The sequence below is a fragment of the Aspergillus heteromorphus genome (assembly GCF_003184545.1).
Source record: "Aspergillus heteromorphus CBS 117.55 chromosome Unknown BO70scaffold_7, whole genome shotgun sequence".
Lineage (NCBI taxonomy): Eukaryota > Fungi > Ascomycota > Eurotiomycetes > Eurotiales > Aspergillaceae > Aspergillus > Aspergillus heteromorphus.
Window position 1 is genome coordinate 955,303 of NW_020290412.1, and position 14,978 is coordinate 970,280.

A 14,978-nucleotide genomic window follows, 5' to 3' on the forward strand; every position below is an offset into this window, starting at 1 on the left:
ATCTCGGCCAATCGGTACTGCTAGTGTCGAGCAGAGCAAGGCGGGGATGCAGATTGCAGGGATAGTAGCACGGAGTACACGTGGGGAAACCATGAGCAGCAACCAATCCTCTTCCCCCCCCTCGCTTGAGCTCCGGCCGATCAACAGTGATAGTCCATGCAACTTGACTTTTCGAGTTCCCCGTGCCCCGTGGGGAATAACCGATCGTTTGGCTCCCGGCCAACTTTTGGACCCTGTAATTGGAAGATCATCTTTTGACTCCGTTCGTCCCTTCTATAAAATGACACCCAGGTCCCCCTTTCCCCCTCCCCCTCTTCTTCTTTCCCTCCTCTCCAGTGTTTCTCGATCCCTGTCGAAGGTTTGACCATCCATCAACCCCCAGCCAGCTAGCCAGCATCATGGCGCATCCAGCCAGCGAAAAGCATGGCGTGGACGAAATCACCAGGGCCTCTGATGCTGAGAAGGCTCCCTCGTCGCACGCTTTGCCGCGCGAGTCTCGACTGGAGCTTTTCGAGGACCCCGATCATGGCCTCAGTGAGGAGGAAAAAGCAAAAATTGTGAGCCTGCTCTGGCTATACGAAAACAGCGTGAGGGAAATGACTTATGCAGCAGCCAGGATCGTGCATTGTTGTGGAAGCTCGACCTGAGACTCATCCCGTGGCTGAGTCTACTTTACCTGGTCTCATTTCTGGATCGGTGAGACCCGCCACTTCAGACGGTAGCCATTATCAGGCGCTAATGGGTTTCTTCTGCAGGACCAACGTCGGCAACGCGAAACTCGCAGGCCTGCAGGAAGACCTGCACATGACCGACTCGCAGTATAATGCCGCCTTGACTATCTTCTTCGTGTCATATTCCGTCTTTGAACCTCTGACCAATGTGCTTCTCAAACGCATGCGACCTAGCGTCTTTATACCTATCATAATGGCTATATGGGTAGGGATTCAAGCATATCAACGCCTGGTCATCTTGGAGCGCTGACCGAGTTTGCCATAGGGTATTTGCATGACGTGCATGGGTCTCGTACATAACTACTCCGGTCTTATGGCAGTGAGTATTTGATTTTGGATACGTCTACTGGTTATTTACGCGCCAGGGCATTCTCTCAGGTATTTTTGTTCCTGCTAATGAGTGAAAAAAAGGTACGATGGTTCCTGGGTCTGGCAGAAGCGGGACTCTTCCCCGGAGTCGGCTATTTCTTGTCGTGCTGGTATAAGCGATCTGAGTTCGGTGTTCGCATGGCCATCTTCTTCTCTGCAGCTGCGCTTGCCGGGTCCTTTGGGGGTCTCCTGGCGGCTGCAATCGCCCTGATGGATGGGATCGGAGGAAAGCCGGGTTGGTCATGGATATTTATCCTAGAGGGCTTAGCTACGATCATCATCGGCATTCTTTCTTTCTGGATGGTCTATGACTTCCCAGATGAGGCCAAATTTCTGACCGAGGCGGACCGCAAGCGCGTATTGCGTCGCCTGGCAACTGACAAGCAGGCCAGCGCTGAGCGTGAGCAATTCAAGTTGACTTATCTCTGGGCTAGTCTGAAAGACTGGAAGACTTATACCGCCGCCGTCATATACATGGGTGCGGATGGATGTCTATACGCATTCTCTCTTTTTACGCCCACTATCATTAATGAACTAGTGCGTCTACCAGAGGAGACACGTACGCAACTGCTGACTGTATCTAGGGTTCGTCCTGCCATTCCCGTCGTTGATCTGATCTAACTCAGGCAGGCTACACGGCGATTCAGGCACAGCTTCTCAGCGTCCCGCCTTACGCCGCAGCGGCTGTCGTGACCGTCGCGGTGGGCTTTATTGCCGACCGAACGCGGCAGCGTGGTATCTGCAATATCATCGTATCCCTCTTGGGCATAGCTGGATTCTCGCTACTTCTTGGGGCCAAGTCCGCTGGCGCGCGCTATGCAGGGACGTTTCTAGGCGCCATGGGTATCTATCCTGCGATTGCGAATACGATCTCCTGGACCAGTAACAATACTGAAGGTAAGTACGGGCTCCTATTACCTGGTCATCGAACAGGGTTGACGGGCCACGATAGGCGTATACAAGCGAGGGGTCACGCTGGGAATCGTCATCGGTTGGGGCAACCTGAACGGCATCGTCTCGTCGAACATCTATCGTGGCAAAGACGCGCCCCAGTTTTATCCAGGCCACGGGACCGTCCTGGCTTATTTGGTCCTGTTTCTGTTTGGTGGCTCGGTGGTGCAGTATGTTCTTCTCCGACAAGAAAATGCGAAGCGTCGACGTGGGGAGAGAGACCACTGGGTGGCAGGACTTGAGCCGCACCAGATCGAGCTTCTTGGTGACAACAGGCCTGATTTTATATACACCTTGTAGTGATAGAATAATCCCTTCACAGCAGCATACCACATCGGAGCGATGTGCTCCAGAGATTTGTTCACCAAAAGAGCTCTCTAAAAGTAAAAGCCAGCCCTCTATACCCCTGTGGCCTTCACTGCCCACGCAACATGTACAGCCGGCTCCCATTGCTCAATTTCACTCCGACCCTGGCTCTATCCTGGAGTACAGATTGACAATATCCTGGTTCTTCTTCGGGCCCTTCACCACATGCCGACTGGCCCAACTGACCACCTCCCCATCCCCGGCCCTCAGCCGAAATGCATACGCCGTACGATACATATCATTAATGCAGAGATGATTCCCCCGCGCCGTCACCACCATGGTCTCCTCCTCCGCTTCTCCGTCAGATATCTCTCTTTTCCGTACAGGCGGGGGAACCGGCGGGCTGACATATCCCTCTTCTGCTTCTCCATCCCCTACTCCGGCATCGTCACCCGACGACTGTCGAAACTCCATTCCATGGAACACGTAATCTGGCTCCGGGGTTTCAGTAGCGGCAGGTTTCACAAACCACACGCTAATCTGGGTGGGCGTGAGTCTCCAGATGTAGGATTTCTTCCATTGCAGGGGAAGGGTGGTTGGGGAGAGAGCTGCGGGAAGGGAGCCGGATTCGGTGTAGAGGGACGACGACTCGAGGGGTTGGGGTTTCGTTGGGGAAGAGGGCTTTTCTTCTTCTTCTTCTTCTTGTGGTTGTGGTGGTTCTTGGTGGTGATGATGGTGCGTTGTTTCGGTGGAGGGCGACAGGAGAGTGAATGTCGCAGTGCCGTGGAGGTCGCCGTTGATGTCGTGGGGGTTGGAGCTTTTGAGGGTTCGGAGGAGAGACCATCGCGGGGTGCGGGTGAGGGAGGTGAAGAGAGTGGGGAGGATGGAGTGGGTTGGAGACATGGCTTGGTGAGGCTGTGGAGGTGGGAGGGAGGTTGGAAGAGGTGGTGAGTCGTCAGTAGTTGTGGTCATTGTTGCATTGTTGGGTTTGTGATGGTGGTGGTGGTGGAGGTGGTGGTGTATGTTATTAATGTTGGAGAGGAAAGGAAAGGAAAGGGAAGTTGAGACTGGGACTGAGAGGCGGGCGGAGAAGCAAAGTGGAGCCTTGGGTGATTGGGGCGGGATGCCCCACTAACCACTATCACTACCGCTACTCCGTACTCCGTTCTCCGTCCTCCGTCCTCCGTCCTTCTCCGGCATGATCCATCCACATCCTCTTGGCCTATTATCACCCGGTTGTACTTTGTACGCGTGTTGAAAGCGTTTGGGTGACCGAGATGTCTCCTGCAATTTGTCTGACCTCTAACCCACAGCACGAACTATGGCTGCTTCATTCATTGGCTGTCAAGGATGTTTCACTCCCGTCAAACAAACACAACATATCCCACCAAAATATTATGAACTATCATGAACTTACCTAGGTAAGTAAAATATCAGAAATGTCAATTATTCTGTCCATTGGGGAAATAACTTTTGTTATCCCAGAACAAAATATACTATTGCTCTCTTGGGCATGTTGTATAACTAACTAACTAGTTATTCTTCATGACATAATACAAAATCAAATATGATCCCCCCTTTTCACCGCTACAGCAATTTCCGAGCATCTCAGCTCAAAGAAATTCATCTGAGTTTAACGTCTACTCCAAAGAATATATATATATATATATATATATATGTTGGTCGACTATTGCTTTTGTATTCATCAACAAGAGAATGATTATCTGAAAAACAAAACAATCTATATCCAGCTGGAGAAACAAAGAGAAAAGACACGCGGACGGCTTGCATCAAGCAAGCTATCATAGCCATTTTCTGACACCCCTCCTCATACCAACACTATGCTGGCTCATTCACAGGTCACATCCCATCCATTCAGTTGCCCTTGGCGGGCTTCTGGGGCTTCTGGGGCTTCTGGGGCTTCTGAGGCTTCTGGGGCTTCTGGGGCTTCTGAGGCTTCTGAGGCTTCTGGGACTTCTGGCCGTCCTTGGGAGGACGGGGGGCAGGAGGGGGGCCATCGCCGCGCTTGTTGTTGTTGTTGTCGTCTCCCTTGGGGGGCTTAGGGCGGTCAGCGGGGGGAGGGCCTTCCTTGGGGGGAGGGCCTTCCTTGGGAGGCTTTTGGTCGTTATCGCGCTTGTTGTTGTCGTTGTCATTTGGTTTGGGAAGGGGGGCGTCAGTCGGAGGAGGCTGAGGAAGGGTCGCGTCCTGAAGGCCCGCAGGACCTGAAGGTAAGTTAGCTTGCTGTCTCTCAACCATGTTGAAGTAAACTTGACATACGCTCAGCAGGCGGAGCCGCGGCAACCAGGCCGGCGACCATTAAAGTAGAAAGGACAGCAGAGAGCTTCATGTTGGTTGATGGTAGAAGAATTGAAATAGGTGAATGATGAAATGATTGAAAGGACAAGTTTTCTTTGGTGCTTGGAGTGAATGTGTGATGTTGATGATGACCTGACAGACGCAGATCCGAGGCCGACTTTATACCTTTTCAACTCACCCACAACCCTACCATTCGCGCCATTAATCTTGGTCATGGCGACTAACTTGATGTGTCATCGGTCTAGAAGCAGCTTGGTGCCTGGAATGCTTCCAGAATTCAGAGGCATTGCCACGACACTGCGAATGTGTGGATCGACCCAAACTTGGGCTGCTCCGGAGTCCTTTTGACCTCGTCGTGTGGTACAATTGGGATTCTGAATCGCCATTTCATCCCGCATTCATAAGCTATAGGTTCTATATTGGACGTATACTGTCTCCATCACGGCTGAATTTTGCACAAATCTTCACTGCAAATCTGATATATCACCCCTTTGGTGTTTCAATCTTGCAACAAGTGATTCCCGCAGACCATCTGGTCGCGTCGCATGTACTACACCGACGCCAAAACCAAGCAATGAGCGCATATATAGAGTTGTCGTTCAGACAAGCTGCTACAATCATACGTTTCATCCCCTATGGGGCTAGTCCCAGGGTACAGTCTACCCCTAAGGATGGTACTAAACCCTAGATCCCGAAAATGAGTGAATAATGTTTACACAGTAGACATACACAGAACTATTCCGTACCACACTTGCACACATGGGTCTGCCTATTACATAGAAAAAAGTCTGTCCCAAAACACGCTAGTGGGCCCGCGTTCTATATAGAGACTTTGAATGATTCTTTTTGCCTGAGATTCGCGATTAAATTAAAAATCAGAAGCTTATCTTTACATAAGATAATATTGTGATTTATATAGTTTATAAGATAACTGTATAACTGAAAGATTAAAAATTAAAATCAATAAAATAATCTCTATAGTCTATACCAAGTTAATATATAAATTATACAATATTAAAGTCTAATATTTATTAATTCAAGTAACTTATCTTAGTAAAGGCTACTATTGAATTTATATATATATTAATTTTAAAGCTATATGATGTTAAATATATCCAAAGATATATATGGTTTTATATAGTTATATAGACAACCTAAGTAGGCCCGGCAACAGGATCATCATATCATGCAGACTTTTTTCTAAGAACTATACCTATTGGCCTGTGAGTCCCGTCCGCGGAAGCTTGGCGCTGTTAGGCGCCGATCATTGCGTAGCACTAAAATGGAGATGTTGTGAAGCGATGACCTCAACAGGCGTGTATATCTAGTAGTATATCGTTGCAGCTGAGGGATATTCTTGATAAGGATAGAGAAGTTTGCCATGGTTGTGAAAAATGGCTCATTACATCATCTTGTAGAAAGAAAAGTCTATCTATCTATCTAGTACCCCCCCCCCCCCCCCTATACAAAAGCGGACAACATCCGGTTGGGACGAAACATCAAATCCCTACTTTGTGTAATACCTTAGTGTTGCCTACAAGAAGAAGCCACCAAATTCATGCCGCCAAGGGAGGCTATTACCTCCAATTCCCCTCCTATCTGCTGACCCCAGAGTCTGCGGTCGAAACACGTTGCTCTAGTAGCGCCTGTGGATCACCCGCGTCCATAAAATTTTTATCCATCGGTCTGCCTCCTTGAGCTCCTTCTCATGTTTGAAGTAGTTTGGTGGCGCTGACCGGAGCATAGTATGAAAAGGTGATGATGGCACCTCCTTCACCGGGAAAAGACCCGGAAACATGGGTTCTCCGGAGTCCTCTGGTTTCGGTGATACGCCGGAGGCCGTATAATGTGCAAGTTGAACATGCTGATTACAGAAAGGTCGGATGCGGGACAAGAGTGGGTGATGCTTGGGGGAGAAGTACACCGCAAATTGTGGATGTCCTTTTGTGTTCATTTTGTTCCCTTGTGGCGTACCGGCTTGAGGATAGAAACGGTACAATCTCCAATTACCCTACAGTTGCCTTACAACCAACTGCCGTGTACGGGATTCAGAAACCCGGGTGTTGTTTCGTTTCTGGAGGTGGTTGAGCACAGGTTCCAGAATGTTGCCTTTCTTAGCTAGTAGCCAAGGCAGATGAATCCTGCCTCAAAATTCAGTCTCGTGGGTTTCCACCTGACTATGTTCCATATATTCTCCTATAGGTGTGTAGAATATAGAAGCTTTCTGCTTTTTCCCATGAGTCTGTTCCATCAGATTACCTGTCTTCTGTTGTCCTGTTTAGGTCTGTTATGAGGATGATGGTGGGCTGGTCTCTCTACCAGAAATGTAGCCTGAGGTAGATGACTGTCGAGCGGCATAAAAATATCATACATCCGAAGTTGCGGGATCGGAGGAAGCCCGGGGCGGGGCTACCTCTAGAACATAGTGTGTTACCCCTGCTTTGACCTTGACATAGCCATCCCTGTTAGTTGTTGTGGATGCTTGTTTCGTCTTCTAGAGGAGAAGCTGCAGTGTACCATGTCCGACCCACTGACAAGGGATGGAACCGGGATGCGCGGGTGAGTGTAGCAATGAGGCTCGCGTCATCCGCTTCTTCTATTTTTTTCTCGGATTACACAACATGTTTGATAGCAGGATATCATACACGCTTGTCCTCGACCCGCGCGAGTGGACAGATCAGTCATACCGCTGTGTTGAAATCAAATCCCCCCGACGGTCTATACTTAAGTAGTCAGATCTGCGCTGTCGTCGCATGCTATCCACAGGGCAGTGCGCAGTGCTACTTGGGAAGGCACACAGTTGCTAAGGAATTATGGAGAAATTTTGCGGTCCAAACCCCTTCGGCACTCTGTCTAATTGGGCGAGTGAGTACTCGAGAACTGGTCCTGATATCAGTTTGTGAGGAACGACCGTTCGTAGTGGAGAGAACAGAGGGAGGTGCTGAAGCGGCGGGGGGAGGGGGGGGGTTTATAGTCGCATGGCCCCGGCCTCAGGCATTTGGATTCGAGGGCGTTCCGGTAGCGATGCACTGATTGGGCGGAGTACCTCTGCGACTGACTCTCTAACGATCATCTGCAGATATTTTTCTCTGTATTGGGTCTCGACACCGCACCACCAGTTGCACTGCTGTTTCCTTTCTCTTGTCTCTTCCTCGAGTTTGGTGGTATGTATATTTATATGAGTTATAGTACCAACTACAGAGTGGCACTCTGTATGATCAGAGACATACAATCATAGTTGTGCAATTGAAGATGGCCCTGCCCAATAAGGCCTATTGGTGGCGATTCGCATTGTATGGCGCAGATGGAATCTCTACCCGTCGCTGCTAAAGCGCCCGCTCCTATATCACGGTAGGCTTTATGCAACTAATAGACACTTGACTTCATGCAACAAGCTCTCAAGCCCCGAGTCATTGTGTCTTGGGAGATGCTAGTAATAACATAACTGGATCCAGCCATTCAAGTACAACGTGACGTGCTCAAAGCAGTTCCGAGTTGGACCAAATACCGACAGATAGTATACTCCCATCACCTGCCGTTAGATAGGCTCTAGACAATGACCGCAGACCGCAAACAGATCACCCAAGCACGGTGTAGGAGAGAAATGTTCAAGAGACCTCACGCAAGAGGTGGGCAAGTTGACGTGCGTCCAAACCCCGCATGTCGCTACTTAATTCTCGGATTCCCCATCCCGACTTCCATACGTAATAATCGCCCTTCTCCAGTTGACAGAGACCAAGCTGTGAACGATGTCTTCCCAACAAGTCTTTCTTGATCACCTGCTCCTCCAATTCAGCACGGTGCAGTTTGAAACGCCTTCTGCGTGGCTGACAGATCGCTTCACCATCGTTGAGGGTGGCACCCATGCCGGTGGGTCGACTGTGTCTGTTTTTAGGACATTTCTAATGATGACAATCCCACAGGTGGCTTGAGCCGCAACAAGTTGATCATTTTCGCCGACGGTACTTATCTGGAGCTCCTCAATTGGATCAAAAGGCCAGACAATTGGAGAGACCGACCAGGAGATTTTGCTCTCACCACCTTGAAGCCGATCACAGCTGAAGATAACCGCGACCGTATAGTCAGGGCACTAGACTCCATATCCGACGAGGGTAGCCTGGGAATAACATACTCGCAACCTATAGAGGGAGGACGCAAGACGCTGCAGGGAGATAATGTTCGCTGGAAAATACTGAAGGCGATCTATACCGATACGATGTCAGCTGCGCCAGAGAGATATCACCCTCGAGGCCGCACTGATGCTCCGTTCTTCTGCCACGATGTTACGGACCGGATCTTTCGCGTGCCATACAATCTACCCTCCGTGGTCAACCATCCGTCGGGGGCGACGGGAATTTCTGGCATTGAGGTGCTTGTGCCCAAGAACAAGTTGCAATCCTATATAACCCTTTACACTGGTATAGTGGGGTCATCCCCGCAACTGTCCGAAACGAATGGAGAAAGCCGAGCGGAGTTCGAGCTCAGAGCACCCGGCTCTCTGGATTCGCGGGGCATCATTCGCATTCGGGCGGCAAAGTCGGAGGAGGACGAGCGGTATCTTCAGGTGAAAGGCGTTGGCATTTCGTCTCTCATTATACGATCGGAAAGCGCCGGGGATTTTTTATTTCCTGTGTCTGATTACCTGCTTTGACACACCCGTGCCGATGGCGCGCTACCACCGCATGCAATACAAATACCGACACTGTATCTGCCGTACTCTGGTTATATATATTCGGAACATGACTGACACTCATTCGTGTTAAGAAATCGAGTTTAGAATGGCAGAATTCGTAACCTTTGACGGCCCGATAACCCAGCAGTCGAGGGGAGTCACGGAACTGGATAAGACTACTATAAACAGTCATCCTGAGTAGTTCCGCAGCCCTGTCGAGCATCACCTGATTCCCATTGAGTCTCCAACCGTTGAACGTCCTTTTTATAGCTCCCAGGCAGACCGTGCTCCAGGAAATACAACCCTTGCTTATCTTCCTACCGACGGTATGTACCGGTAGATGGCAACTCCTCCGGTTTAAGTATTCTGCACGAATAAGACTTGGTTCGTTGGCTTACCGCTTCAAGTTCTCCGATGGCAAGCGTATTGGACTGTCTTGAAGGTTTCCCGTTCCTGTGGAGTTATACGTATTTAGTAGTCTCCATACACCGAGGCCATAGTTATAGGCAGTAGGCAGATACTCCGTACCACTGCTGGAAAAACAGTCTCTGCTTGGCATGATTGACACATTCTTGCCCCTGCCCCTGGAATGATCGATCTTTGAGGAGATCGGACCCTTCCCTGGCGATCCGTGGATCCTTACCCGTTGAAACTCAGATATAGAGTGCACCGACCAGAGAGGGATCAACAATGTTCACCTTGTGTTAATACAACTGGTATCTATAGCTAGCTAGAAAATTCCGGCGGAGTATGATGGGAATGAGTTATGCGCAGGAGTGCGTTCGAGGGGGAAGTGACTCCGTGCAGAACCCCAGAAGGCGATTGAGGTATGACGGCACCGTTGCATTGAAACTCGGGCTTGGTTGAGCGGTGGGACCCCAGGGTACCAGATTATTGGGAATAGTGTTGCTGCAGAATCCACCACAGGTCACTCTGACAGGGCAACAGCCACGCATTCGGGGCGACGCATGCGGCTAGGGTGAAGTGGAAAGGAAGGGATTGCAGGAAGGGTCCAGCGTGCAGAGCCACCAAGCCGCCAAGCCTGAGGAGGGGAGGCGTCGGACGCAAAAAAATCGAGACGGACGGACGGGGCGGTGGATCGATCAAGAGCCCGACGAGTGCACTGGGACGGACTATTCTGACCTCGGACGGGACGGTCTGTGTCAACGGGTCATAAATGTCGATGATGCTGAAGGCTGAACGATGTCGCGACTCTTCACGACTCGCGCGAAGGAGAAGGCAAAGGGCGTCCAGGGTCCAGACTACGCGGCCGAGATTAAAATAAATGGAGACTATGCCCGGAGAGGGCTAGCCGGGCATACGAGGCCTGCTCCGCCGTAATTTACCTGACTGGCAACTAACACCCAACGGAGTAAGCATAATCAGCCCGTCTCCTCTCCCTCCGGCCGCAACCGGCAAAACATCCTCTCTTTCCTCTCCTCTCCTCCCTCGCCCTTCTTTCGTCTTGCTCTGCTCGCCTCGCCTCGCTCTCCTCTCCCTTACCACCCTCAAGGGTTCTTCCACCCTCCTTCCCGGCTTGCCCGTCCCTCGTTCGGCCTACCCGCCCACCACTATCACCGCCGCCGCCGCCGAATATAATCCCCCCCCTCTCTCCCCGCCGCACCACACCACTCTCCCCTTTGACCAGATCACCATCATCACCAGCATAACCATTATCAATCATCGTACCATGGTGGGCACTTCCCAGTGAACGACTTTCCTCCCCGACGGTCCCCACCGCCAAATTATCAGCCGCAAAAGTCGTCGTCATGGCACGTTGGCCCCGGGCCTGGAACCTCATCCATGTCGCCAGCTCGACTTCACGGCCCTTATTCTCCACATCCTCCGTCCTCCTACATCTCTCGTTGATCGCCCTTCTTCTCTCGACTGTCGCTCGCGCGCAGACTGCCACCATCCTGCCATCTGAAGCCTCATCTTCCTTTCCATCATGTGGCTTGACCTGTTCTCTTCTTGAGCAGGCCCAGGACAACTGCGTGCCGCCCATCGCCCCCCATACCAACCATGCGACCTACGTCTCGTGTTTCTGCCAGTCGAACCTCCTCGTCCAGCTCCACACCTCCTCAAACAATATATGTGAGGACAGCTGCACCAGTGCTTCCGACCGTTCCTTGATCCAAGCCTGGTATAGCAAGTACTGTCAGTCCACGGGCGACCTTCAGGAGACTGATTCGACCGTCAACACCAAGAGGGATACGCTTGATGATGCCGCCACCGCATCCCTTTTCACAAGGGATTCGCGCTCGCAAAAATGGTAGGTGCCCATCGGTGATCAGACAGCTTCCGTTATTGACCCGCTTACTTAGGTGGACGACGCACTACAAGTGGGTGATCATGATCATCGTCCTGGTGGTCGCATTCTCCATCCTTACTGCTGTGGGCATCTGGCTCAAACGTCGTCATGATCGCAAATACCCAGGTCTATACCACGCCGCCGCAACTGGTGGTACGGACAGCGCATTGCTGGCGGCCCGCCAGCAGGACGCCAGCCCCTCCCCTGGACCAGGACCTCCCGCTCAAGGCGCATTCAGGGCCGGTCGTTTCGATCCCACGATCAACTCCGGGTCCATTGCCAGCAGCTCCCACACCAACGTCGCTGCTCCCCCGCCACGACCCAGTCGGACTCCATCGCGTCTGCAAAAAGCGCAACCGGTGGACGAAGGCGATATTGAAATCCGCGAAGTTCCTCGGTAATCTGCGTGCACGACAATTGCTGTTTCCCTGTTCGGATGTTTTCTCTTTTTATGCCCCTTGGATTCCTTCGGGTTCCAGTCCAATCTTTCATTACCTTGAAAAAATCTTCCATGCGGAGGAAGATATTCACGCATCTAAATATTCCCCACCGTTATGACGGTGTCTGCTGCGTTACCCTGGTGGGTAGTCAGTTAGTCGGCAACCGAATCTGTGTGCGCGTGCTCCCGCGAATCTTGCATATACCTGGCGTTTCACGTGTTTTGTGGGGTGATTGAAAATCTCACGTACAGTTCGATTCAGTACAAAGTACCTTTTTTTTCTACTGCAAATCTTCTGCTTGCTTTGCCTGCTCCAAATGACTGTAAATTTATGGTTCAGGTCTTTTTTCCTTGAAGTCGATTATGGCCATTTTTTTCCATGTTAACATTTTTTTTTCTCTTTCCCTCTATACTATACACTGCGCATGGTCAGTATGGAATACATATGATGATTGTTGTAAAACGTGAATCCAGGATACTGTGATGAGAACTGGGGTAATCAGGATTCCAATCATGAGTAGTAAATTACACTCACAATTATACACTTTTTCCGATATATATAGAGAGAGAGAAGGGGGGGGGGAGAAATCTTCGTAATTTACATGGTTAGATAAATAGGTGATATAGGTAAACAGACTGATGAAACGACAGGGGCTGTAGAGTATAAGGTAGGTATTGATCGCTTAAAACAGTATTCAGAAACAAAGCGGTAAGAAGCAAGTTATATCTTATCCAGGATGATGGCATAGCCTAGCCCTCGCCTAGCCATAACGGCTAGTATGGTAACTAACTCAACTCACGGTGATGCTCACGATCTTAATGTCTTGCTCTGGTTTCTCCTTGAAAGTTTTCGAATTCTCAATTTTATGCACGACATCCAATCCCTGTATCGCACGGCCGAACACGGTGTGTTTCCCATCCAACCAGGGGGTCTTCTCCGTGGTGATGAAGAACTGACTTCCGTTGGTGTTGGGGCCGGCATTAGCCATGGACAGTGTATACGCTTTGTCATGCTTCAGACTGGAGAATTCGTCCTCGAACTCGCCGCCCCAGATGGATTCGCCGCCGGTGCCGTCGCCAAGGGGATCGCCACCCTGGATCATAAATTTGCGGATCACGCGGTGGAAGATGGTATTGTTGTAGTACCCGGTGCGGGCGTGGGTGGTGAAGTTCTCCACGGCTTTCGGGGCTGCGGAGGGGAATAGACGGAGGTGGATGTCTCCCATGGTGGTATGGAGGATGGCGGAGGTGCCCAGCTCGGCGGATTTCTGGACGTTGGTGTCGCGTCCGGAGGCGGACTCCCGGGGCTTTTCGTTGTGGATGTCGCGGGTGGATTTGGAGATGTCGGTGTCGTTTGTGAAGAGGTAGAAGCGCACTTTGGCGAAGCCCGTGCTCATCAATATCGGATCGCGCTCTTCGGCTTCTTGGAGGAGTGGGTTGGAGCTGGCTGCCATAGAGACTGTAACCACGCCCTTCTTTTGGGGCTGGCCTTGGTACATTCCCAGGTTGAGCGCCCGAAACGGCTCCTCTTTGGCGTAAACGCGGACCACCCGGTTAGTATATGTGTTGATACATTTGACGCCGTAGAGAGATCCGTAGAGAATGAAGTGGCCCGATTCATCGAAAAGGACATTTATTTTGGGTTTGGTGACGGGGTTCTCAAGTTCGCGCTCCACTGCGAGTCGTCGTCCGAACTCTAGTTCGTCGAGCTGGTAGATGGCCGTTCCAGCTTGTTGCATTTCAGTGATCGTGGTAAGGGACTCGTCGTACTTGCGGTAAAGCTTTCCTGTGGCAAAGTCGAAGACTCGGACTTGGCGGTCCGGGAAGGATACAGCGGCAAATTGTTGGCCAGATGGTGAGATAGATAGCGACGCTGGGGTGGATTTAGACTTCCGAAATTCGAAGAGGTTGGTAGAGGATTTAAGCTCAAAGACGTTATCGGGCTTTTCGAATGAGCCATCGCCTGCTCGCCAGTACTCGATCATGCCGGACTCGTCGGCGGAAATAACACAGTCGTAGGCGTCGTTGAAGGCAATGGCGACCACGGGGCTACGATGTATCGATTTCACGGTATGCAAGGGAGTCGAGTTCTCACCCCGTCCATCATACACCTGGATCATATTGCTTTCTTCATCCGTCACGGCTAGAAGAGGTAACGATGCGCCCCGGCGATGGACCCAGCATACGCAGCGGGGGGTAAACTCGAGGGTAAGCATGGCAAGGAGATCTGCGAGAGATGAGTCTGATGAACCGACAACTGCTTTAGAGCCCAGGAACTATACCGAATGTTATGACATCAAATATCTTGACGGTCTTGTCTGCTCCGGTCGTTGCAAAGCTTCTTCCATCCGCGCTTACACTGACGCTCTTTATCTCCGCCGCGTGGGCTCGGAATTCCTTGACGAACTCGATACCGACTGCCATCTTCTTCCAGAATTTGACAACGCCATCAATGGATGAGGTGATGAGAAAATCGGTGTGCGGGGTCACGGTGACGAAGGACAATTGTTCCTTGTGCATGAGGGATTTGGAGTACCGCGGCGATGCCGGCAGCGCGTTCACGTAGACCTTCTCGAAGGGCAGCTTACGACGTTTCTTTTTCGGCGCATCGACGGTAGGGAGGGCAGGACCGAAGTCATCGTCGGAGGATGAGTCGTCTCCTGTCAGAAGTGGTCAGTTCTCTTGCTCATATCTGTCTGTGTATGCAATTGCCGTGATCGTTCGCAACAAAGTAGGCAGGGGGGGGGGGGGGGGGGTACTGGACGCACCATTCTCTCCACTCCCATCCACGGCGGAATGCGGGCGCTTGTTGGACGCCAGCCTCTGCTCTTCCTCGCTGGGCATAGTGACGGAATTTAACGAATCTAACAATCTGGCCGTGTC

The 14,978-nt window shown here is 51.1% G+C and overlaps 5 protein-coding genes across 5 annotated transcripts; 3 read left to right on the top strand and 2 right to left on the bottom strand.

The window, feature by feature from the left end:
* Window positions 1–398: 398 nt before the first annotated feature.
* Window positions 399–2,351, top strand: BO70DRAFT_288436 (allantoate permease family MFS transporter; the record flags this gene model as incomplete). The annotated part of the gene is made up of 7 exons (XM_025539279.1): window positions 399–557; window positions 617–696; window positions 756–936; window positions 997–1,050; window positions 1,143–1,637; window positions 1,727–1,997; window positions 2,053–2,351. 7 exons carry the CDS (start codon window positions 399–401, stop codon window positions 2,349–2,351), a joined length of 1,539 nt encoding a protein of 512 aa, XP_025401164.1.
* On the bottom strand, window positions 2,145–3,379 carry BO70DRAFT_360658 (uncharacterized protein). Its single transcript, XM_025542840.1, has one exon. It carries the CDS (start codon window positions 3,327–3,329, stop codon window positions 2,511–2,513), a length of 819 nt encoding a protein of 272 aa, XP_025401165.1. The 5' UTR covers window positions 3,330–3,379; the 3' UTR covers window positions 2,145–2,510.
* A 4,834-nt stretch (window positions 3,380–8,213) lies between these two features.
* Window positions 8,214–9,532, top strand: BO70DRAFT_214020 (uncharacterized protein). Its single transcript, XM_025538667.1, has 2 exons — window positions 8,214–8,543; window positions 8,597–9,532. The coding sequence occupies exons 1-2, from the start codon at window positions 8,423–8,425 to the stop codon at window positions 9,322–9,324; spliced, it is 849 nt and encodes a 282-aa protein (XP_025401166.1). The 5' UTR covers window positions 8,214–8,422; the 3' UTR covers window positions 9,325–9,532.
* A 1,497-nt stretch (window positions 9,533–11,029) lies between these two features.
* On the top strand, window positions 11,030–12,280 carry BO70DRAFT_214040 (uncharacterized protein). Its single transcript, XM_025538668.1, has 2 exons — window positions 11,030–11,617; window positions 11,670–12,280. The coding sequence occupies exons 1-2, from the start codon at window positions 11,115–11,117 to the stop codon at window positions 12,055–12,057; spliced, it is 891 nt and encodes a 296-aa protein (XP_025401167.1). The 5' UTR covers window positions 11,030–11,114; the 3' UTR covers window positions 12,058–12,280.
* A 397-nt stretch (window positions 12,281–12,677) lies between these two features.
* On the bottom strand, window positions 12,678–14,971 carry BO70DRAFT_311903 (WD40 repeat domain-containing peptidylprolyl isomerase). The gene is made up of 3 exons (XM_025540201.1): window positions 14,864–14,971; window positions 14,378–14,755; window positions 12,678–14,322 (listed from the first exon to the last, which is right to left on the bottom strand). Exons 1-3 carry the CDS (start codon window positions 14,937–14,939, stop codon window positions 12,887–12,889), a joined length of 1,890 nt encoding a protein of 629 aa, XP_025401168.1. The 5' UTR covers window positions 14,940–14,971; the 3' UTR covers window positions 12,678–12,886.
* Between the last annotated feature and the right edge of the window lie 7 nt (window positions 14,972–14,978).

Excerpts from the sequence above, each read along its gene's own strand:
- BO70DRAFT_360658 (XM_025542840.1), bottom strand. The coding sequence starts at position 3,329 with ATGACCACAACTACTGACGACTCACCACCTCTTCCAACCTCCCTCCCA.
- BO70DRAFT_214020 (XM_025538667.1), top strand. The coding sequence starts at position 8,423 with ATGTCTTCCCAACAAGTCTTTCTTGATCACCTGCTCCTCCAATTCAGC. Across the intron at positions 8,544-8,596 it reads TGAGGGTGGCACCCATGCCG|GTGGCTTGAGCCGCAACAAG; the intron begins GTGGGTCGACTG and ends ACAATCCCACAG.
- BO70DRAFT_214040 (XM_025538668.1), top strand. The coding sequence starts at position 11,115 with ATGGCACGTTGGCCCCGGGCCTGGAACCTCATCCATGTCGCCAGCTCG. Across the intron at positions 11,618-11,669 it reads GATTCGCGCTCGCAAAAATG|GTGGACGACGCACTACAAGT; the intron begins GTAGGTGCCCAT and ends CCGCTTACTTAG.
- BO70DRAFT_311903 (XM_025540201.1), bottom strand. The coding sequence starts at position 14,939 with ATGCCCAGCGAGGAAGAGCAGAGGCTGGCGTCCAACAAGCGCCCGCAT. Across the intron at positions 14,756-14,863 it reads GGATGGGAGTGGAGAGAATG|GAGACGACTCATCCTCCGAC; the intron begins GTGCGTCCAGTA and ends CACTTCTGACAG. Across the intron at positions 14,323-14,377 it reads ATTTGATGTCATAACATTCG|ATCTCCTTGCCATGCTTACC; the intron begins GTATAGTTCCTG and ends CATCTCTCGCAG.